Source organism: Zootermopsis nevadensis, unplaced genomic scaffold, assembly GCF_977971745.1.
Source record: "Zootermopsis nevadensis isolate Lab colony 2312 unplaced genomic scaffold, Znev_1.0 Znev_ptg000016l, whole genome shotgun sequence".
NCBI lineage: Eukaryota > Metazoa > Arthropoda > Insecta > Blattodea > Termopsidae > Zootermopsis > Zootermopsis nevadensis.
The window spans coordinates 3,786,185-3,812,517 of record NW_028259148.1 but is presented as its reverse complement, the minus strand read 5'-3'; the positions used below and the strand labels follow the sequence as shown (position 1 = coordinate 3,812,517).

General features: G+C 36.2%; 1 protein-coding gene across 1 annotated transcript in view; it reads right to left on the bottom strand.

Annotated features, from left to right (window-relative positions):
• Positions 1-24,987, bottom strand: part of LOC147873712 (uncharacterized) — a 102,702-nt gene extending 77,715 nt beyond the window's left edge. The window contains exon 1 of the mRNA XM_087349794.1: positions 24,155-24,987. Within this exon, the coding sequence (XP_087205920.1) occupies positions 24,155-24,279 (125 nt within the window). The 5' untranslated portion in view covers positions 24,280-24,987. The remainder of the gene's footprint in view (positions 1-24,154) is intronic.
• Positions 24,988-26,333: the final 1,346 nt, after the last annotated feature.

Sequence of the window (26,333 nt, the reverse complement as noted above, 5' to 3'; positions counted from 1 at the left end):
TCGAAGGCAACGCCATGATTAGCGTCGTAACGTTAAGTTAGGTTAGGTTATGTTAGGTTAGGTTAGGTTAGGTAAGATTAGGTTAAGTTAGGTTAGGTTAGATTAGGTAAGGTTAGGTTGGGTTAGGTTAGGTTAGGTTAGGTTAGGTTAGGTTAGGTTAGGTTAGGTTAGGTTAGGTTTGGTTAGGTTAGGTTAGGTTAAGTTAGGTTAGGTTAGGTTATGTTATTCCGTATATATTGTACGCTCCCCACATTCCGGCCAAGGCTCCACGACGTATTTAGTCCCTCTGATCGGCGCCGACTATCAGGCATCGCGCCCACCATAATTTAACGGGTTTGATGCCATTTTGGCGTCGCGACGCCCGGCGTCGGTTTTCTAATTTAGTCGTCGCTGTCATCAGGTCACATCTGATGAACATATGGCGTTATTTTAAGGCGTCGTGATGGTTGGCGTCGCGACGCCTGGCGTCGATTTCACAAAATCGCTCTCAATGTGTTCCCAACTGTTTGAGACGGACACGATTGATACAATGATGGCTTCGCGGATAGTAGCGTCGCGACGCTCGGCGTCGGTTTTCTACTCTATACCTGCTGTACGTTAGGAGTATTTCGAAGGCAACGCCATGATTAGCGTCGCAACGTTAAGTTAGGTTAGGTTAGGTTAGGTTAGGTAAGGTTAGGTTAGGTTAGGTTAGGTTAGGTTAGGTTAGGTTAGGTTAGGTTAGGTTAGGTTAGGTTAGGTTAGGTTAGGTTAGGTTAGGTTAGGTTAGGTTAGGTTAGGTTAGGTTAAGTTAGGTTAGGTTATGTTAGACCGTGTATATTGTACGCCCCCACATTCCGGCGAAAGCGCCACGACGTATTTAGTCCCTCTGATCGGCGCCGACTATCAGGCATCGCGCCCACCGTAATTTAACGAGTTTGACGCCATTTTTGGCGTCGCGACGCCCGGCGTCGGTTTTCTAATTTAGTCGTCGCTGTCATCGTGTCACATCTGATGAACAAATGGCTTCATTTTAAGGCGTCGTGATGGTTGGCGTCGCGACGCCTGGCGTCGATTTCACAAAATCGCTCAAAATGTGTTCCCAACTGTTTGATACGGATCGTATGATACAATGATGGCTTCGCGACTAGTAGCGTCGCGACGCTCGGCGTCGGTTTTCTACTTCGATATCTGCGCAACGTTAGGCGTATTTCGAAGGCAACGCCATGATCAGCGTCGCAACGTTAAGTTAGGTTAGGTTAGGTTAGGTTAGGTTAGGTTAGGTTAGGTTAGGTTAGGTTATGTTAGGTTAGGTTAGGTTAGGTGAGGTTAGGTTAGGTTAAGTTAGGTTAGGTTAGACCGTGTATATTGTACGCTCCCCACTTTCGGGCTCAGGCGCCACGACGTATTTAGTCCCTCTGATCGGCGCCGACTATAATTCATCGCGCCCACCGTAATTTAACGGGTTTGACGCCATTTTTGGCGTCGCGACGCCCGGCGTCGGTTTTCTAATTTAGTCCTCGCTGTCATCAGGTCACATCTGATGAACATATGGTGTTATTTTAAGACGTCGTGATTGTTTGGCGTCGATTTCACTAAATAGCTCTCACTGTGTTCCCAACTGTTTGATACGGATCGTATGATACAATGATGGCTTCGCGGCTAGTAGCGTCGCGACTCTCGGCGTCGGTTTTTACTTCAATATCTGTGGTACGTTAGGCATATTTCGAAGGCAACGCCATGATCAGTGTCGCATTGTTAAGTTAGGTTAGGTTAGGTTAGGTTAGGTTAGTTTGGGTTAGGTTAGGTTTAAGTGGGATGTGTTAGGTTATATTTTGATCCCTTAAGTTGCGTTGTGTGGTTAGGTTTGTATCATTGTATGTTTTTGTCACGTATTTGTCAATGTCATTAAAGTTCAAAGTTATTAGAAAACGAATTTTTCCCACACTTCATTCTCAAGAAACATATATATCTTGGTAAACATACTCATATATCGTTAAGTTCGCCTACAAATCAAGGTCATGTCACGGACACGACCAGGGCTGTGGAGTCGGAAGCAATTTTAGGTGGAGTCGAAGTCGGAGTCGTTAAAATGTACCTACTCCGACTTCGATATAAATTCTTAAGAACAATTTATACATCGTGTGAGCCGCCTTCATACTCAAAAGTGTTCAAAACAAACTTAAATGCTAAATAATAACTTCCTACATGGTAACGTTATTTCGTATTCGGACGAACACGATGACTCCCCTGATAGGGGATCAGACAACTGTAAAAGAGTATACAAATATCTTGTATCAAACGCTAATCGAACCAACGTCGTGTCAACTGGATACAGTAATCACCTCAGACCGTACGCTCCTTTTTATACAAATACCATGGACTACCATTTCCTCGCTCAAAAGCAGCTGTGTCTATATAATTGAAGAAAATTGACACTCGGTAAGATATAAGCTACGTAATATGACATTCCCTTTGACTAGCGACCCGTATTTTACTCATCAGACTTGTTCATAGTCTCGGCTCAACGCATACCCCAATATAAACTCATATCTCCTTTCTGATAAACACACGAGCTGTCACTCTTTTATTTTTCTATAAACATGAAGCTTAAACATAGGACAAAGACATACTGAGCGTACAGGAAACGGATCTTTGACATATAAAGCGAGTATTAATCCCGTGCCGATGTACAGCTTCAAGCCATCATACGAGGGATTGGTAAATAACGAACAAACACCTCTTCATTTTGGTTACAAATGAATCTCTCCACCCATTATGCACATAAATTACATTTCAATTAACTATTCTGAGATATTTAACACGGAATCCCTGGGGTATCAAAACACAAATTGGAATTATGTAAACTACACGATGGAATACCTTTATTTTTACAACTTTCGATAAATAACAATGTTGGAGCCTGGAAGTTTGAGCGAAATATCACTCAACAGTGAAATTCCAATCTGCAGCTATTCCTTTGCCTCATTCTTGTTTGTAAATTAATTTTCTAACTATTTTTATTAATGCATAAATATAAATTAGCTTAGGGCGTTTGGTATAAAATTGTTAACATTCAGGTAATACGATGAGACTTCTACTAGATTTAAAATTCAATATGTCTGCTTGGTCTTCTGCTATAAAGGATTAAATTAAATGCATGAAATAACATTCAGATCACTATCAAACACACGTTAAGGTCTGATTATAAATCAACGTAATTAAAACAGTGACAAGGCTATACAACTGAAGCCTCATAATGACTGATTTGACCAGTCCTTGGTTCGGATTCTATGGCACAGGTACTGTTACTGATATCCAGTCTTAGGGACTATAAACCTATTCCCAGAGAAAATGGCTGTCTTTCTGGAAGTTTGGCTGTGGAGTCTGGTGGAAGTTTATCGACGTTTCAGAGGTTCGTCCTGCTTCCATCATCAGGGCGATGAAGGAAGCAGCAAGAGCCTCTGAAACGCTGGTAAACGTCCACCATACTGCACTTTGCAATATCCCAGAAGCCAGCCATCTTCTTACTCGCCGCGAAGATAACCTAAAATTTCACCTACTCCCAGATAGTTTTAGTTCCCTTCTAAATTACTTTTTCATTTGTTTTTTATTTATTTTCTTCCTTTATTCTGTTCATTTTTCCCTAATATTTTCACACGGCTGACCTGAACCTATTCTTCCTCTGTATCATGAATCTCATAACCTATCGAAATTAATAAAAATCTGTACCAGTAAAAATTACACACAGAATTAAATACCGTATGTAACTTGAGAAATTTTAATTCATGGCGATGGAAATATGCCTTGTTTATTGATAATGGGTCTTTCTAAAATGCACATAAATATGTTACTATTATTCTGTCGAAGGAAAATCATGATATTATCCTTAAAATCGCTTTAGTCGGATCAATATAGTCAGTGGATTAGCTCCTGGCCTTATTTCTGTCGGTGAAAAAAAGAATCCTCACTTCACGTCTGGTTCCTTTCCGGTTGGCTAACATGCAGTCTGCAAGAATCGATCCACGTTCGTGGACTGAAGATTTGTTCTTTTCACACAGTTCTGTGGGTTACGTTGTTGTTACTGGACTCTTTACATCAGTGTGTTTCGAGCAAGACCAAGAGGCTAATTTCCAATTACTAACAGTTTCATTTTTAATCCAACACACATTTTAATAATCACAAACTCGGCGTCGATGTGTAACTTCCAACTTATATCTCATAAACGTAACGTAGTCTGAATGTATACCAGTGGAAATTATTGACAGGAATGTACCATTAAATTGGGCAGGAAATTATAAACAGAAACGAATCAATAAATAGTATAATTATTAATTTATAGTTCTAGGTAGCTTCGCCGAATAGACTGAAATATACCACGGTAAACAGACGTCACATTTCGTGCTGGATTGTATATGCCAACATCACATTAGCCAGACATATTAGTTATTTCTTTATAGCTGCATCTTGGAGTCTCTACCATCTACCCTGAAGCTGGAGGCCATTCATACTTGTTGTTAACCAAATAAAAGACTGCCCAAGTAGTCCGTAATCATTCTCACCTCAGTCAAATATCTCAAACCTCATGAAAATCGTACTTATTCTTTCGCGCTATTAAATTCTCTACATAACAATTTTCGACGATTTCATAAAAAGTAAATTCATGATTAGTACGATAATTTTCATATTATTCGTCATAAAATATTCTAATTTTACTTATCTTATTCTTTGGATAATATTTCTCGACCCTAAAATTATAAGGACAAACAACATACGAGATACATTAGATTCATACAACTTTACATAAACAAACGACGCGAAATACTCAAATGTACATGTTTTAACGTGATGATACGTGGTCAAGGTTTTAGAAACACTGCGTTAAATGGTGAAGATCCATACCATAAATGTTCTAGAAAAATTAAAGTGTTAAAATAACAGTATTATATACCAAGTTTTTGGGTCTGAAACCCAACAATAAGACAGGATAACCTGAAAAACTTAGTAATTTTCTTCAGTTCCTCCAGCAAAACGATGAGATAAAATAATTCGGCCACGACAGCTTCCACATCATTTCTATACCACTCTTTGAAATCATCTAATCATTTGGTTCTTCATAATCTGCCAGTTCAGAAACCGTTTTTAAATAAACCAAGAATCAGAGAATTGTGTGTCCAAGCCTAGAAATGTAGGTTTATCAGAGGAATAAAATTAATCAATGTTCAAGAAACGTGTGCCAAACCGAGCATCAGTTCAGCCAGTTTCATTTTTCAAACTGTTTCAAGCACGTGCCAAGTGCTTTTTTTTTTGCGTTTGCATTGGTAGGTGACGCCTTGCATGTCCACGCAATATCAAAGCCCCAACCGCACACAAGTGTATTCCCCGAACAGCCAACCTTCCCACGACTCTACCATGTGATGTATGGCTTCAGGCGCGGGTAATATTTCAGAAGCCTACTCAGACTGGACAGAGACAAACAGTCGACCGAGTTGCAGAAACAAGCATTCAGTAGTTGAGCTTCATATTTTGAAAGTTTCATACGAAAATGTTTTGAGACCAAGAGCGGTGGGTCGTCTTTCGACTTGGTCCAAACGTCCGTTCTTGCCCCCCCCCAAAAAAGGAAATGTTCCGTAGCAAACGAGGTCATTTCTACGCATAAAAGTTATTCAGTCGTTAAGGTTCCATATCTCAGATATTTACGCATCACAATGGTTGGAATGATACTGATTACATTTATTAATGAGCTTTGAAAGAAAAACTATCAAGTCTTCTGTCTTACTTTTGTGGTTCAATGATATTCCATACACTGTAACGCATCAGAACAGGTCAGGAAAAAATACGTCGTTACCCGGCTCCAGCCCAACACGTGTCGTAGCGTTGTTACGAGCGTAACCTTCAACTGAATGTAAGTCTACGATGTGTTATATTGTGATACGTCATTTAAGAATAGATTTTTATCTGTGATAATCGTACTGTACAACGCCAATGCAATGTGCAAAAGTGGCTAACACGCGTTTCGAATTTTTTTATTTTATGCATGAATGAATAAATAAAGTAATGAAACTGTGGTTAAAGGATCAAGCTATGTTATTGCTGCCAGTGCCACAGCTGTACAAATAATACTTTAAATCGTGATTGCTCTTATGAAATCTGTGCCAGGAGTGGGCAGTTACTTTCATCTGGTCGAAGAAGGGGCCAAAGGGCGAAAATCCTCGTAATAAAATTTCTGTATTTAAAAAAACTGTTAAATAACTATAAACTATTATCACTAAAAGAATATACTGCACAAATGCATCATGAAACATAAAGAACGTTATTTATAATTAATTAGATCTCGATATCCTAAATTGTGAGTGTTCTCAAGAAGTCACGAAAATTATTAAAACTAACTAGTAAATAGTATACTAATACCCAAAGCTTCTGTTCGTGAAAATTTCTCCGTAAAATACATAAGCAACATATTCATAAACGACAATTTTACAAACATATAAATACCAATGCGTAAATATAATTTCTCCTTGGTTGTATTATGTACACCCCTGTTCTACGCCACTACAAATAAATACATGCATTACATTGTTAATAAATGACTCAACGGAGAACGGTAATTCTTGAAACGCTGATAGTCTCTTCGGTTATCAAGAAATTCGCCAACTTTAAGAAACTAGAAGGTTCGTTACCGTGCACACAAAAGCACGCCACAAATCTTTATCCCAAGCCAGATTAATCCAGTCCAGACCATCCGACCCTACTCCTTTTCGATCCATTTAATAGATCATTTTTCCTTCCATCTACACCCAGGTCTTCCAACTGGTGTCCTTCCACCCCCTCCCACCCCCCTGTATGATACATACCCCGTGCATAGCATGCCTCTTGGTTTAATAATCCTAATAATATTTGATGAAATATAAGAATAATGATGCTTTTCATTATGCACTTTTTCAAACTCTTTTCATTACATCCCTCTTCGGTTCAAATATTATGCTATGAGCACCCTTAATCTACCGTATAAAACAGGCAGAATTACGAAGAGGCAGGCTTCATCAACAAAGTTATTTTGAGTCATAAATACTTAAAACATATTTCCCTCTCAAATATTTATAAAAAAACTTCACAATTGCAGTGGATGCTAGAGAGTAGTCAACACAACGTCGAGTAACTAACTCTGTATCAGAATTTAAAAGAAAATTCTTACCTTCCAATGATGGCTTCCGTTTCACTGTTTACAACTGCGAAGACAGCAAATAACACAATGGACTCAAATTGCGAACACGGGACTTGGATTTGATCACTACACGCAACTTCAAACATTTCGAAAATTATAATCACTAATTATTATCACAGCACACTTTCGGCACACAAAGGAATCTTCCGGTATAGTTTATATTTCGTTTTACGCACTGAATCTGACGCGAGACAAGGTTTCATTGCGAAACATGAGAACGGAAACAAAACACAATCACAGAACTGTCTCGCCAGAAGAAGCAGCGCAGTATGTGACATTGAATTATGGGTAAACAGATGAAAAACAAGGAAGGTAAAAAAGGTTAGACAACTTGATTTGTTATGCACCAGATTGACCGAACTAGCTAGCTTATGACACACTACTACCAATCCTCTTTGGTGGGAGAAATGCGAACTCCTCGGCGGTGGGAGGGGAGGCATGTTCCCCTCAACCCGTTCTTGCTAGTCATTGCACTTTTCTATATTGCATCGCGACACAATTTCTTTATGCGTTTTATTTATTCTTTATTTAATAAAGCCTTTTACTGCTTAGATAAAGCATATATAGCGTCCAGTGATAAGATAATTATTAAATAACTAGCCTAACGGATTTGGAAGAAGCCGTCTTAACCTCATTCAAGGCACTGTCGGTACTATTCAAATTTTAACTGCGGAAGAAAGAAAGAAATATAAAAACCTTTATCAAGATCATAATTTATCCATTTTATTACAATCATACGTGTTTCATTTTGGCTCCTTCGTAAGAAATCATGAAAAAATAGACATTGCGTTAGTCTCTTTTTCCTTCAATAAACTTCCTGAATAAACCATTAAGTTCCTCGTTACGTAACGTCCAAAATTCATTCTTTTCTTCATAGGTCCAGATAATTTCCTGAACACTTTCATGTGATTTATGTTCTCCTCTCAAACGTGTTACCGCGTTTCATATGCCCATAAAATTCATCTAACAAAATTACTGTTTTCTGCAGTTCATGCATTTAATATACGGACGCATGTGTTCATAGCGTCTCTCCATCACAGGACACGTGTACTGACATGAAAGCGAAAAACAGAACGAGCCAGTATCTGTAATATTTTCCACACCACAACGATGGATCAGATGTAACACCAAGTAAAACTGTTAAATATTGAATAAGTTCGTTCCGATGTATGATACTCTATTACATCCCTAGTAAAGCTTCAAAAGCCCTTGTTTTATTTGCGTTAGGGACATTCATAACAATCATAATCACCGTGTAATACAGACGACATCTTCAGGAAGATTTTATAGTATCACCTCTTTAATTTTAAATATATTTTTCACAAATTACCCTGACTCATTCACACACATACCCTAAAACAGTGTGATAAAGATGATGATATCTGATGTATGTAACTGAATCAGTAAAATTCAAATACTTTTCCTTCGTAATCCGGTTCATATCCAATGCATTTTTCATCCCGGGTACTAAAGTATTTCTGTTCGTTGATTAATATTTTTTATTTTCCCACCCCTACGATAGTGCGTCATTTCGCTCAAGTCACCTCGACTCATGTATTTCCGCATTAAACTACTCATTTATTTACTTTCAGAGTAGTTTCCTTCACGACTGATAGGAAGTCAATTAATTCTCAAAAAAAATATTTAGAAGTTAAAATATTTTTTAAAGGACATAAAAATGAAAATTTAATCCACGAATAGTTGAAGATCATAATAGACTGTAACTTTTACCTCCTTGTATCCTAACTAACAAACTTAAATATTAAAATATACAAAATATAAACTTTACCTGTCACTTTATATGAAATTCAAATTTTATATCTCTTCCCAAAAGACAATACAACTTCTTCAGGGTGTTTCAGAACAAAATTCCTAGAAGAATATTTTAACCTAAGATAAATAAAGCAAAAGGAGGTTAGGGGAGACGGAATAATAAGCAGCTTCATAATTTTCACTCTTCACGACTGTTATTAGGATGAACCAGTTACGAATCAGATGCTTTTGGGATGAGTTGACACGAGAAATTGGTTCCCCTGAACCATGTAAAACAATTTTGTTCATCCTGTTACAGAAATCCCTGTTCTGGTCATCAATGAGTAAGCAAGACCAACCACACGTCTGCAATAAGCCTAGTTGGTATCGCTTTCTGTTCCCGATAATTCAATAACACAAGCCCTTCAGAACACACAGCAACCAGTTGAGGCAGCCGCGTGGAACAAGGGCGTAAGTGCACCAGACAAGACACAATGCAACTCTTGATTTCACTGCTATAAATTGTGGAATATTTATAATGTAACTGACTCTTCAACAGACCTAGCTGTAGCATCGAGGAATTTTTACACGGAAGGTGCTCCAACCGCGAAAACCTAAGGATAAGAAATTTAGTTTATTGTTTGTGTACCTGTATCTAAGTGACACTAACTGCAAACCAGCAATTACTTGGGAGACGAATGGATGGTTCTTGTTTAAAATGGCACAGACATGTAGGATAATTAATTCTTAAAGCTGTTCTTCGCGCACACGAATAGTATTCAGAGAACAGCGTTGGTATAAATCAGGCGCCTGCTTTGTTTTATAGTATTCACAACTCATATAGTTCATAACATCATTTACCATATATAAATCTTGCTGCAAAAGTTGTTAACATGGTTTACCCTACATAAATCTCGCTGAAAATTGCAAAACTTTATACATTAGACGAACACATATATTCCTCCAATGTCGTGATCCCATTTTGCACAGAGATAGAACCAAGACCTAAATGATTCAAAAAGGACATGACTCGGTTAGTGACAACGCATTTACTAAATTCCCCCTCGTTTTCCCCTGAGCTGGTAGAATGTGCTGGACTCTGGAGTTCATACATTATTCCTCCCCAAGTTCCATTTGTGCGACGTTTTCCTACCGTTCTACTGCGCGTCTGGATCGATTACGCTTTCCTCTTTGCCCTAAGTGGGCAACTTTGCCAAATACGGACATAAACGCTTCCCAGATGTTTTCTTGAATTCGTGCAGGCCCCCAGTTCTTACTGAGTATACAGGCCATTGAAATCTTGCATTTGTTAGACAGTCCCGTTTATGCAAGGGGAAATCTTTAAATGCATAATAAAATCTCCTGTTCCACTTCAAACAACATACATCAAAAGTTACTTCTCCTTGTGCAGTTCCGAAATTTATTCTTAAAGTGAGACGGAAATTATGGTTGTTTAAAAACTCTAAAAGAGTTTTTAAACAGAATATTTTGAATCTAAGATACAAGAAGTGAAAGGAGACTGAATAAAAATTACATAGCGAGAAGATGTATACTTTGTACTCTCCAAAAGATAATATTAGGATGATTAAAACAAGAGAGATGAGATGGGCGTGACGTTTAAAAATGTACTTAAAGACCAGAAAAGCATACAGTATTTTAACTGTAAAATCTGAAGGTAAATGGAGATAGGGATTAGCTCTATCTAGTGGGCCCAACTGTGTAGGAACCTGAAGACGGAGATAGAGTCCCATCTCCGAAACGTCGTTTTACGTTTTATATTTACTAGACGATGGATAATATCCAAAAATTTTATTCAATTGACTCTTCACCATCGTCAAGAAGTTTTAGATTTGATACAATAAGAGACGCTTAGGAGACCTAGACGTAGATGAAATCTCACATTCAGGTCAACTTAGATCTCTGAAAATACAAATGCTATATATAGTTTATATTTCAAAAATATCGAATTTATATTTCGAATTCGACATTTACTAGAGGAAATTATACGCAGATTCAGATATAATAAACTACGATAATGTAAGCAAAATCACAGAGAAAAAACGATTTATTAAAATATGTACAAAGCATATACTAGGCTACTACGCCAATTTGCACAGTGTAATGTAACTACATACCCCGAAACAAAGTGGCAGCTCAGCTCGATTGCGTCCGAAGCATCGGTTAACTTCATGAGTGATTCTGATACACGTGTAGAGAGAATAGGTACGGCGAAGCTAATCAGAGATACAGGACACGACTAAAAGCATGGATAAATGGCTTCTGGCTAAAGGCTTACCTCATACTACCGGCGCATTTATAACAGTCGTGACATTTTACTCACTTATAGCCAGAAGTTAAGTAAACATACTTCATTAGAGGCGACTTAAAGCCTGTAAAATGTTTTCATAATATATCTACGTTTCTTTGCTGTCATTTATTTATGTTTACTTAATTTATTGATGCTGAAAATTGCATAATAATAATGTTTGTTCACTTTGTCAAATATTCTTAGGGTAATCATCTCAAATGGGATGAGAGGGAGGGGGTAAACACGAGAAAATTCACAAATTTAGTCTTAAAATCTGAAGGAAAGAGACAAGTTGAGAACGTAGGTACAGATGGTTTGTTAACACTAAAATGGATCTTAATAAAATAGCATGTGTGTTGCATTGACTCATCTGTCTTGCGATAGGGACCAATGACGAGTTTTTTTAAACAAAATAATGAACCTTCGGGTTCCATAAATGATGAGAAGTTTCTTGATAAGCTGAGAGACGTTTAAGTTCTCAAAAACTATTTTCCTTCCGTTAATTACGTTTTAATACTTCCAGAAGAATTTCGAGATGTCTGACTCTCCTTTATACCACTCTTGCTCTCACCCTAGTATATTTTTTCCCGTGCCGACTATACATAATAAAGAAGAGTACGGGCTATTGTGGTTTAGCGTCCATTGTTTTAATTCATTTAGCTGTTATTCCTAAAATCAGCCCTCTATCTTGTAGAAAGAGATGGTGAAGTTTCGAATAGTGCTTCAGTTGAAATATTGCATTTCTGCGTACGATAAAATTACCCTCATTCTCTACCGTTTGATGTTGAACTTTTCTGTCTGTGAACATCAAACTTCGTCACATTTTTTACACTGTTAATACCAAAAGTTATCATAAAACAAACAGTAACATTGTAGCCTACAGAATATCTATGTTGCATTTTACCTACCCTTACTTTATATTAATGCATCACTTTCAAATAAACAAACTGGAACATATTTCTAGCTTCATAGATTTTTAATTAATTTAACAGATTTTAAAAATATTTAAACGACATTTAAACTGCAGTTATATTTTATTTCTACGCAATCAAGCCATCCACGAAGCAGACAGTGTTCTCGAGAGCATTCAACTGTATTCTAACTTGTCCCAGTGAGCCAATCAGAACCACAGCTTTAGCCAACACGAGTTTCGGCTCCAAACTTTGCACATATGGCCAATACGGAAAACCTTCCGCTTTGATTTTGTAACAATATCACTTGGAACTTCACGTCGAGCACAAGGTATTCCTCCATTTCACTTTTAGGGGCCTCGATTATGGCAAAGTTTCACCAGGAAGCACGCAGTAGCTTTAAATGATATATCATTGCTTTCATGAAGTTATTTCCGCTCGAGCTCGTAAAGGTACGCGTTTATTATCGCCAACAATTATTTTCATCGCTTGACACAAAGTTAATGCATTGCTCTATGATTCTTGTTAACTACCTTATTTCCTCCACGTGCACAAGATACCTACTGTCAGAGTCACAGAACTAATAAATAGATCCAAAGAGCGGACAGAGTCCTTCTTGTAAGGCACAGATACCCACTCGACTAATAAAGGAATTCCGCACGGTTTATGAAATCCTGAGGTTCATTACGATGTTCACAAGAGCCCCGCCACTGGTCCCCATTTTGGATTAGATGAGTCCAGTCCATATCTCTCACAACTTTTCAAGAACCATGTTGTTATTATCTTACCATCTACGTCAATGTCTACCACATGATATTTTCCTTCAGGTTCTCAGACTAAAATTATGAATATTTCTCATTTCCCAACTTAATATGATATTGCTGCCCAAATACGCTGGTTCCTAGGTTATTTATCGGCGCCGTGTTAAATATAGAGATTACTTACATAACATTATAATTATGAGCGTTTTAAAACGATTTTGAAAGTTTTGGGGGCATATTTTAATTTGCATATGCAGAGTGAGAAAAATAAAACCCTTATTCGAGATAATAGGTTAAGATGGCTGTCTTCTGGGGTGTTACGCCATGCCGCCGTTTCAGGGGTACGTGTTGCCTCTGTCATCAAGGCTGTCTGTCTATGAACACAAATCTTGTACTTTGGAAACTAAAAATTTTAAATTTTAAATACTTACTTTGTAAATTAGTACAACTCTATATTCGGATCTGACTTTTGCTTCTGTAACACGCCATCAGGCTTAAGTGTTAGCATAATTAAGGTTTTTTCTTATTTTTAAATTTTGTGATGGGGTAAAATTTTATCTCTGTCGAAATGCGGTCGCCCTCCGCCCTGATGACACATTATAAAATATAGAATAGCGGATGGATGATACTGACAGGGGAAAAGCCGAAGGACTCTGGAAAAGAACAAACCCGTCTCAATGCCCCTTCGTCCACCGCAAATCCACATGGACCGCGCTGGGAGCGAACCAGGGCTTCCGCGGTGAGAAGCCAGCAACTGAACTATGACACAGTTGTCATACTTGAGGTAGGCACGTACCAGACGTAGTGCGTGTTGTCATAAATTGCTCTCTCACATTCCTCAGACAATCCATTACAATTTTGTGGGCAAAATATTTGTATTCCTTGTGTAATCGGCGTTTGATTCCTTACTGATACACCTGATCGCAACAGAACGCCTCAACTAACGCGACTTTAATTGTGTTAGCCATGTGTGCTGACGTATACCGTTGTTTGTTAGTTAGCACGCAGAATAATTCCATTTGAAATTCTATTTGAATTAGACGCTCATTAGTTTAAAATTACATTACTAAGGCACATAGCACAGCGGTTATTACTGTTACATGGGGATTTCAATCTAACATCAATTTGTTAACGATTCAACTCGACAACTTCCCGCTAGAAATTTACATTAAATTGTTACAATAACGTAGGTCTACTGAGACAAACTTCACGACTGAGTATTATGAAACCTACTATTGTAATTAGCAAAGCTGTTCGTAACAATAATTTATACACAGAGTCAATTACCTTCTATTTCTTTGACTGCTTTTATAAATAGGGTAACAGTTATAACAAATTAATAATCACTCAACTCTGTACATAAACTTATTCCCACTAACATTGATCTCCACTACATAAATATTTTCAATCATAACCTCATATCTAACCACTGTCTCAATATTTAAAATTTGTAACATTCAAGAGAAATGCTTCATACAAATTTTAATAATGTTCGTGGCCTATTTTAATGTCTTATTTTACATGCCTCTAGTTCCAATGGTTCATTTTTTTATCACTACAAAAAGAAAAGTTAAACGGGATTTTACGCGGTCCTGTAGATGTGCTCCCTTTCATTGGTATGAATGGTTTTTTCTTCAATCCACCGATATCCTGCTCGCCACGGATGTGGTCAGAAGTGGCCACACAACAGCCCGGACGTAAACCTCTGCGAATACTTCCTTTGCGGTTGCCTTAAGAAAAAACTGTTTCCAAAAAAAAACAGCCTCAATAATACAATTCAGGGCTTTTATTGTTCAAATATGGCGAAATTACGGGGGGGGATATTTGATGTTGAGTTACCATGAACGTATCCTTTCGTGTTTCTGGTGTTGCAGGACAGAACGGTGGTCGTACAAAGCATGTAACCCATAAAGGATAAATATAATAAGAGAAAAATATGTAAATAATTGTGATGAAGTATTTTGAAAAACGGCAATTTTGAATTCCGAGAACATCAGGATAATATTAAAACAGACTGTGAAGCTGACAAGTGAATAAACACGGTTCAGTGTCGTAGTTAAACATGAACTGTTGTATTAACGATGACGAAACCTCGGTTTCTGCTAGCATGGACTTAGATATAATATATTTAAATATAAAATTATTTTGAAGCATTTTCTAAATCTGAAATTTAAAGAGTTGTTATAATGAGAAGTCACATGTAGGATAGTAAATGTTGATCGTCCCGTAACCTTGTGAAAACAAATTAAGATAACGCATGTTTGTAGAAGCCCTACGAAATGATACTACAACTACGTATTAATACGACGTTCTTATCTAGTACTGAGACAATTCAGTAACACAAACAGTTTTGTGTTCACATCTCAGTCGAAACTCTAGGAGCTCATTCAATACACACTCAGGAATAAGTCGAGTTAGAAACGAGTTGACATCTCATTTACGCTACACATTTCCATTCTCTATGACTGAATAGATACACACGACGTTTCGAGATTTATTTCTACTTCCAGCCTTATTTGGCCCTGAATTGTACTGAAAGATACACATAGTTTTGCTTATTTTTGAGATTAGTATTAAGCCGCGACGCCTTAAGAATTCAACTAATATATTATGCTAATTGTAGCGACAAAGCCTTGAACATTAAATACATCGAAGCCATCTTGTCAGAAGGGTATACAAACATATTTGCATAATCGAAGATACTTGAGCAAACAACATAAATCAGTGGGATGCACATAAGGCCATAACGCTGATACTGCTGTTCACAAAGATGCAGACAGTTACATTTGGGACAAAATTCAAACCAAATAAACCAAAAAAAAATATATATCTTTTAAATCGTAAAATCACTGGACACAATTGCGAAGATGATAATGTTGCGTCATATTGTGATAAATATATATTTGTTTTAAATCTTGTCAGTCAGATCACAATAAAATTCCTATTAAATATTAAAATATTACTATAATTAACATTTAAATATTTAAAATATATTAAAATGATGTTCTCTATCGAAATGTTCGATGTTCTAATGTAAATCGAACATTTCGATAGAGAACATCATTTTAATATATTTTAAATATTTAAATGTTAATTATAGTAATATTTTAATATTTAATAGGAATTTTATTGTGATCTGACTGACAAGATTTAAAACAAATACAATTGCGAAGATAAAAATTTCGTCCTGTGACGGAAATCAAATACCAGTCGTCTGATCCCCAGCCAATCACTTTACTGATTGAGATACGCCGACTGATTGTCACAAACCTTTCGACAGTCATTTGTTGGTCGCTGTATTATAAAGTTACGGCCGCTAAATGCAGTAAGCCGATGTTCCAAGTATGTGTGTGTGTATGTTAGTGTGAGTAACTACATTGAGTGTCTATACTAGTCGCTAGTCACAATAGACTAGCTGTCAGACTATCGCCTAGCTCTGTACACGTTTGTAAACGTTTTCTTCCATCACAGAGCACTCTGCCATTATCACTGGATTCGATGTTCAGAATACCTCCAGACGGAGGGTATAATGCTCAGAGAGGCATTTATGAACAGTCGTTCAAAGAGAATTCAAGAGGACGCTGCAGTGAACAAATTGAAAGCTCCTTTAGATTTGGATGAATGTACCTTAAATTACTTATTGATTTTTGAAGCACATGCAGAACGAGATCTGGCTGGTCCTTGCAGAGGGAACGTTCATTGCCTTCGAATTTATTGTTATGCAGTCCCGCACAACAATATTTGTACAATCTTACTTGAAAACATAAGTCTATATTTCATACTACAATAAATGTTCTTTCCTTCTTCGTTTCGTCTTTGTTTATTTTTCTTCAATCTGTGCCTTATTCCACGTCTTTATTTCTGAAAATTACTGTACCCACAAAATTTTTACAAATCAAGAGTGTTAAATACCCGAAAACCACGTTTAGCTATTAAAGCCAAGAAACTGAACTAATTTATACAAGTAAAAATTTTAGTAACAAAGTCTAGTTTCCAATATTTCCCTTTCACTCGTCTTCAAGTCAGATAACAACATTCTTTCAGATTAAGAATACGTGGAGTCTACAGACAGACATGTTCTGACGTTGCAATCAGTGGAGCATCTTTGTCTCTTGCAACATGGGATCTCTCTGCAGACACGGTGGAGGGAAGTTGGCAGAACGAATCTATTGTATCTTTAACACAGTCTTCTTGGGTGACAAACATGTCAATATGGAAACATTCTTGAACATTTCGGAGACTGTTTCTGCCTCTATCATCAGGGACTGATAAACATAACGTTGGAGGCAGAGGCTGTCTCTGAAACGTCGTAGTTACTGAGATGGCTGATAGCTTGAAAGACTTCATTGCTTTCAGGCTACATGGAAACTTCAAATCTTAAAAATATTTATCAGTACGTAAGTACACACACAAGTATAAAGGTTTAAATTAGAAAGAACAAATATTGTAAGTGATGAGCTCTCAATTTTAACAGTTTTTGTAAAATAACACACCATATAAGAATGTTTCCGGCCCCTGTCAGAGAATGTATAATTTTCTAAACACTTACAAAAAAAAATATTGATTTTTTTTTTAAAACTACGTTTAACATGGTTTTCGTCCTTAATTTTTTTTTTCACTGAATGATATAATTCATGTATTTCCTAGGTCAGTGTATTGTCATTATAAAAAATAAAATAATATAGTATAATTGAGGGCTATATAAATATGTTTCCAGCCAGCACAAGTCACTCCTACGTCTGAAAAAAATAAATACTTCTTTGTTATAATGCTTCCCGCGTCTACTATCCACGGATTTGCCCCAAACCGCAGCGCTGATTCATCTGAATTGTCAAATACAAGTGTAGGCGTGAAGTAACTTAATTTAAATAAGATAGCGATTTGTTGTCTATTTTATTTCTATAGTCTGGCACTGAACTGAATAGGACCTGGGACAAGGCAAGACAGGATATAAAATCAAGAGAGAAAATGATGAAGAAAATCGATTTAAACAACAAATTTAGAATGCAGTAATTTGTAAAGCTGTTATTTTATAAAACCCATACTCAAGTTGTGTAATCGACTTTATTATCAAGTTCTGATTAAACACGGTTTCAAATTCAGTAGATTTCAGTAAAAGAAACATTTTCTGTTGAAATTCGGTACACCAAATACAGAAATGCATTAAAAAAAAACGCCTCTCTCTTGAGCCCATATCACCCTGTTTTCAAATTACCACAATTTTTTTATATTATGTTAAGGCGAGAAACAAAATTTCGCATTCATATAAAACAAATGAAATAATACCTAAATGATTATTACCGTTGCCACTTTCATACTGATTTTAACATAACAGAATATCAATCAGCACTTTGATTGATTCTGACAATGAAGTTCGTTGCTTTGTCGACAACTCCGGAGTTAAATTCGCGTTAATTGCTTTCCGGAGAAGATTGTCGATAAATTGGTTTTGACGTTTCAGCGAATTACCAGTACATAATTATTTATACCCTTGACCTTTAGCACTTGTCTCCTATTTGACTGACATCCTACAGGGTCAATTGCTACAAGTTAGCACCTTTCCCATCTGTGCAGACTTCACAGACATACGACGATGTCTTCCAACATTTTAAGCGACGTACTTACTCTACGTGGTAAATGATTGAGATTAATGTTACATTCTCAGTTACGTAAATTAACAAAACCATGTATCTTAATCCAACTCCTCCACAACTTCATTTCTGGTATGTTTCAAAATTAAATTATCAAATATATTATTTTATTTTCTATTTCTAATTTATTAATATTCATTAGTCTTTATATTATTTACTTTACAGGCTGATAGAAAACAACAACAAAACTTTCACCCACACAAAATCATGTTAAGCACGACGTACATATACAGAACAACTTCGAATACGAGAATTAAAATACATTAAAAACTGGAAGAAAACATCATTTGAAATCTGATAAACATCTAACTAAAAGTTGCATTTAAGAGATTATATTTAAGTTTATATAATTTTATACACCTGAAGATGGTTCTTTTAGAACTGAAACATGTCGTGTAAAAATGATGTTCTAATGTAAATCGAACATTTCGATAGAGAATATCATTTAATATATTTTAAATATTTAAATGTTAATTATAGTAATATTTTAATATTAATAGGAATTTTATTGTGATTAGACTGACAAGATTTAAACAAATATTTATTATCTCATTAATCCAGAGACTTAAAGAATTAATCAAATTATCAATTAAAAATGAAGTTGACTGTCTTTTGGGTTTTTGCACTGTGCAGTCTGGTAAAAGTTTACCAACGTTTGAGAGATACCTGCTGCCTCCACCATCATGACTTATCGCCCTGGTCCTTGTTTCTTCCAACATCAGAACTCATGACCTTGATAACGGAGGCAGCAAAGATCTCTGAAACGTCGGTATATGGCGCGACAGCCCAGAAGACAGCCATCTTCAGACTCAATGCCACGAGAACCTCACATCCTACCTAGTTCTTATATTTTTTATGTCTCAAATTTTTCTTTAAATCCACAAGCTAAGCCCATTTTTTAAAGTTCACTATTGGATTGAATTTCCAAGAGCCACTTCAATATCAAGAACTACATGCGGCTTGGTTATGTAACGGAGTTTTGAATTCAAAAGCAATTCAGTAGCACTCGAAGTTATTTCATGGTTCGGTAGAAGAAGAGAATGGCACGTGACTTATAAAACAAACAGAGTACTTTCTGAACAATAAAGGATTACGCTAGACTGAAATTCAAGTGATCTCTCGTTGCCATAGTAACGAATAATTAGATTTGTATTCATGGACGTAACGAGATTTTGTTAGAACATCTGTTACCAATATAACCGATGGCCAAAGCCGTGATGCCTGGAGCTTGTAGGTTACTTTAAATATGCTCTGACGTGATTTAAGCGTCAATCTTACTGTCACATATTCTGAAAATTGATCACTTCATTATTTTGTCCTGGGGTTTCTTAATATTGCAGCAGAGAGACACAAAATTTCTTCAAACGAATGTGGTTTTGACAAGTTTGTGTTACAAAAGCAAAATAATTAGGAAATATTTGATATATATATATATATATATATATATATATATATAAAGTGAACGCAGAAAATTTAGGAGGAACTTTGGTTTTTTCTGTCTTCATTACTGTTTCGTTGTTTGATAAAAAAAACTAATTTTTACACTAATCACTATACAGCACCACGGTGGTAAATAACATAACGCTGATCGAACAACAAAAAATATATATTAGCAAAAGTCATAATAAAGAGAGAATTTTATTATTATTTCAGCAGGGATTACTTTAACAAATACCCAGGTTACCAATGCATACTTCTGCTGGTTTGCTTATAAAATATGTAAAGTAAGGAAAATCGTATACCATTCGTGTACACGGTGCAAACACTAGGCTGTCTTCGAAGTTAGTCTTGTTTGAACTAAACTGACTCTGAAACACAATTACGTGTACAATTGCGCATCATGGAGGCAAAAGGGTACAGGCCTAACTGTGTAATAAAGCAGTCTTCCTGCGGAGCAGTCAGGAACCCTTGGATAACATAAACACTCACAATAAAGACCTACCACTCCTCAGAAGCCACATTACCAGCCCTCTGCCTGTGTATTGCAGAAGCAGGCTAACACTGGTTCGCACTTCAGAGAGTTAAATTTATTACCAGAAAGCACTTCGTCGGGAGTAAATTCAAACATCCTTCAAAGCTCAGGAATTTTAATGCACGTCGTTGTGATTTAAAATCTTATTCATTCTGTCTCAAGACAATGCAACTCTCTTGTCGTGTACAGAAGAAGAGACAGGAATATTAGATTTAATGGTGGATGACAGAAAAGAGCCAGTGATCCTGTTAAAACCGGTCGTTCATATGCAACCTTGAACAAATTGCAAGTGGGAGTTTGTTGTCTGTATATCAGCTCACCCTTCGTATTCATGCAGTGTTACAGTAACGCCTGCACTGATATGTGTAGACTAAACGCCTACCAACCATGTCAGAGAAGTTGCCTATAACGACAGTGTTGTTTTCGTTCGGATGAACGATGTTTAGAGGCACAGACCCCAAATAAAGGAATTCCCTAGTATTTAACATTTTAAAAGGCAAAGCACATTTAGATAATTTTAAAAACTATGTACCTACATCCAAGAAAACACAAGACATCTATGTTTTAAATTAGTGATCTTGTAGTATTTTTTGTTGTGAATAGACACTGTAAACAACATGCGGATATTTAAGAATGTAAAAAAGTTATATGCATATTTATCACTAAACCACAAAGGGTTGAACCATATAAACGTAATATCAATAACAAATGTTTCCTTTGAATTACTAGCATAGTTTCTTAAATAAGGAACTGGACTTTGGGTTTCAGGATTCTTGGGGAGGGTCAGAAAAAATCCATCGTATCCTGATAATGACTTTGGTAAAATATGTGCCTCTGTCCACTGAGCAACTCTCTGGTAACAGGGTCAGAAACTCTGACATCACCAGCAAATAAATTCGCCTTTGGAATCGATCTTAAGCCAGAAGATAAATGTCTTCTTGGACGGACGCTACGCCGTGTAGTCTATTAAACATTTACTGACGATTCGAAGGTGTTTATCGCCTCCACCATCAGAGTGATATCAGTTCTTTTATCTGAGTCTTATGCCATCCGCTTTATTTAGCTACCCAAAAGTCCGTCTTTACATAATTGTCCACATCGTCTGTCTTACGTACTCTTGGGTATTTTAATTTCAGAATTGCTCACAATTTATGTACTTTTCCCAGAGTGAGAATATATTTCCAAATTTTAAAAAAGTTTACAAATTTCATAATCGAAACATACGTTTCTTCCAAAGTAAATTTTACGAAGTAAATGTCATTTTTAAAATAACAACTTCAAAAGAAACTTTCTTTTATCTCCTCAAAGAAAATCCATGGTGTACTTTGTTAAGCATCAGCGTCTAGTCTGTAATTTATAAAAGCTTTGAGATATTATATGAAAGGGCATTACTAAGAAAGATAAATTGTGAAAATCGACTTTCAAAGTAGGGCCACAGATACTGAAACAAATGTTACGATCATCGCATATTACTAAAATATTACAGATATAATTTTAAGAATACAAGCCATCATCCTAACCACTTTGTATACCTACAAGAATGTACGAGTAGTAAATCTTAACATAAAATTGTGTTGGAAAAACATCTCCTAAATCCCCAGAGTGGTTACAAACAACAAAAATCCTTTTCCATTCGAATCTAACTAAATCGTCAAATGCAGTTCCCATAAGTATCTTAGTTCGTCTAGCTTTAAGAACAATTAAACTTTATTTAATATCAGACTATGGTTTAGCCTATTATATTCTTTGATTTTATCTACACAAAATTAACATTTTCAAAATAAATGCCCCCGCCCTGAAATGATATAAAAAAACTTTATTTTAAATGTATCAAATCTATTGTTTTATAAATAAACACTGGGTCTTGTGACAGATCCTTCGTGTTCCATAAAACGCAGGCAATTTCTTGGTTAGTTAAACGTAATATTAGGTTATCAAGAAGGACTCTGCTCCGTGCAGTTAATAAAGTAGTTCGCCTTCATCCTGTGATGTTCCTCGGCCGTTAACAGTAGCTAACGGTGTCAGAAAATAGTTAGGAGACACACAGACATCAAAGCATGCCAGAGGAACACCCTTTGGAAATTGTGCGTATTAATAAAAGGCTACAGAACTGCCATTTTCTGTGTACGAGGGCAAAAAGCAGTTACTTAAGAGGTCAGTATTAAAACCAGTAAACTGAACCTCTTCATTCTCATATTTTACAAAACCAATTATATCTGAACGAAACAATTACCTGGTTACGTCTATAAAATCACGCTTTCAGCAAGGGCTGCATTTGTAATTAAAACTTTTCCGGGACTTCTCGATGCGACCACAAAGAGCGAGGCATGTCCAAACGCCTCGCGTACATATACAACATTCTGCATGAGGAATGTCAGTAAATATACGTCAGGTTACACCACGCAACAAAACCACGAGAAAGCCATCTTTATATTCCCGCAGTGAGAACCTGGAATCTCAACAGTACACATAATATTTCTCATTCCACGAGACTATACAGACTCTGACATTGCTTTTGTCCAAAAATGGGATCGGGTTAAGCTTTGTCGGTAATGGAACAAAAACCTTAATACCTCAGGCGATCAATAACAACCAAAACATATTCAAGAAATTTTTTGTTACGAAGCTTTGGTAATCTTAATGGTTTCTAGTATAAGGCACACATTACTATGTTCTTCGTGTTCACACTAGATTTTTGAGTTTTCTTTAAGGTACGAACTGAATCCTAAATATTATTTAAATGAGCTTCGGCTTCAAACGATTAATTTCTAATCAATAATATTGCGTCTCGTGATTGAATACTTGAGATACGTTCCTGGCTGTAACAATGTCAGGGCGAATAACTATTGTTGACTGTGACTTTAATCAGTTTTGTACATATTATACTCTGTATTATTGAATCGTGTTCACAGATACGAAAAACGAGAAAGAAACTTTGCATATATTTTCTAATACTTCATTAAATACTAAAGATAATTTGTTTCAGAATTCTATTTTATCTTTAATAATCATAAAGTCATATTGAGCATGATGTACATATACAGAACAACATCGAATATGTTATTAAAATGGAATAAAATCTGGAAAAGAACATCGTTTGATATCTGATAAACATCTGATAAAAATGTACACTAAACTAAAATAATATATAGAAAATTGCATTTAAGAAATTTTATTTAAGTTATTATTGATTTGAATCTTTATATAATTATATACACCTAAAGATAGTTCTTTTAGGAACTGAAACATGTCGTGAAAAATGATGTTCTAATATAAATCGAATATTTCGATAAAGAACATCATTTAATATTTTAAATATTTTAAATTTTAATTATTGTAATATTTTAATATTTAATAAGAATTTATTGTGATTAGACGGACAAGATTTAAACAAAACAATTTAATAATCATTTCTATACAGTACTTTCCCTGCGAGATTGCTTGCATCTAGAATTACCATCCATCCAGCAATTTCTCAATATTATGTTAATAAAAAATATACATAGAAAGTTTTGTAATACATGTAAATGTTATGCATCTATATTGTCTTGTTTAAAAGTAAGATATCCGCTTACACATTACGAAAGCTACTTACGTCTTTTCTTTTCGCTGTTGTTTCTTCTTTTTGAAAGCTTTCTTGACCGTAAGGAGTAGAAAAGCTGCCCTGTGAATACTGAGGCCCCCCTCATGTTTTTTCTCTTCGCTACTCATGTTTTTCATTTGTTTTTATATCACAATCATTCACAGTACTTCACTTATAAACTATTTCGAGCTATCCATTGCTGACGTCACAATAATTAACCACAGTTTCATTATTTCACACACTAACTTACTGTTGTACACTCAATGTGTGTGTAGATTTTTCACTTCGAATATATTTCTGTGAGAGATTTTTTTTCATTAGTTGAGAATAATTACTAAGAGAAATCTATCGATATTTCTCTCAGCTCCGAACACTCCAATAAATAATATTTTATATTTAATTATTTGAACTGATAGAAATGACGCTTTCGAGCTCTGGTAAACATTAATGGTGCACTATTGAACACATACTTACATTTTGACGTGCCTAAATTTGTATCATCTTTGGTTTTTAGAGATTTTTAACACAAATTTATGTCGCGTTGTGTCGTAATTTTATATAATAAGGGAGTGGTATTTGCAATATGTTACGACGGAAAATCGTGTTTCTAGCACCCGTTTGCACTCACAGATGAATTACAACTATGTGTTCAAGCTGTAAAGCCACAAACATTGCAGAAATGGTCGGAACTTGTTTTGTCACGGAATGAATGGTTTTTTTTTATCGCACAGAATTTGACGGCACGCGGAAGAAATTGCGATCCAGTTTGGAGAGACAGAAAACGGCAAGGAATTGCACGCGCGTCAGGGACCGTACTGACGTAGACAATCCCCCTCAACTCGCCACTGAGACGCACCCGATTATACTAAAAGTTTAGTGATAGAATACTGAAACTTCACAGCCTCCAGGATTCTGCGCGACTAACCATTGGTAGCACTATAATCGATACTAAAGTAAACTACCAATCACAGGTCATAGCTCACTTGAATCATATCCAATCACCATCTTAACACTTCATCACTTGTCACCTTTGGTCTCTATCTTAATTTCCTATAACGACAGTCTTTCTATTCAGAAGGCAGTCGCCAGAGTTGTACGTAAATCGTTCCATTCCATAAAAAAACATTGACGAGGCAGCTTTAACATAATAATATACAAGACGACAGTCTTTTATTATACGTAAACACAAAAACACGCGTACTAATCACGTGACGTCAATTTCCAGCGTATAAAATATTGTTCACATCATTTACATAACAACAAACTACTGACGAAAGTTCATGTAACACACCCCTCTTTAAACAGCTAAGGTTCATCTCCGTATTCATAAGAGTCCGCCATTGGGGATTATGCTTAACCAGCTGAATCCAGACTACACCCTCATAATACATTTATTTAAAATCATTTTTTTAATATTTCCCTTCTTTACGTATATGTCTGTTACTTTCTTCATTCAGGATTTCCGATTAAAATTCTGTATGCACTTGCCATAACCCAATGCGTGATACATGCCCCAGCCGTAGAATCATACTTGATCTGATCCCCCTTTAAATTATTTGCTTCTAAAATCTAAACGCAAAAAAAACAGTGAAATCCACCACTGCGTTTATCTGCTTCAACTACAATTGGGTTGAGATTAGGAGACTTAGGCAGCCAAGAAATCGGTCCTTTCCCCCCCACCCCAAAAAAAAATCAAATTCAAAAACCCGAAAAATGTCTATTCAAGTGTTCACAAACAAGTTTAATGCTCCAGTCATCTTTACCTCCTATGAACAAGTATGTAGCGTCCCAGGAACGTCCATCTCTGTCTTAAACCCATTTATTTTCTACAGAAATTCGCAATTGGTTCTAATTAAATTCCGTCTTTGGCTGATAAGTTTAGTATCGACGGCTGCATCCGGCTCGTGGACCACAGGCTCCCACATTGGCACCCAGGGCTTCATGCCAAACTCGAGAACCAAGTTTGGAACGCAATTAAAAGTTGCGACCCTTGTAATAGGATAGTTGAAGTAGAGGTTACTTCACGTTTAATTTTCAGTTCATTATTCAAGTCGAGCTCGGGACAAAGCGAAGCTTCCCATACATAATGAGCCCTGCAACATGACACGGATTTAAGATAAAATCTCGTATGTTTCGTGCTTATTCGGAATATGTCATGACCGTCGCAGAATTAAGACCACACGTCAGCTCA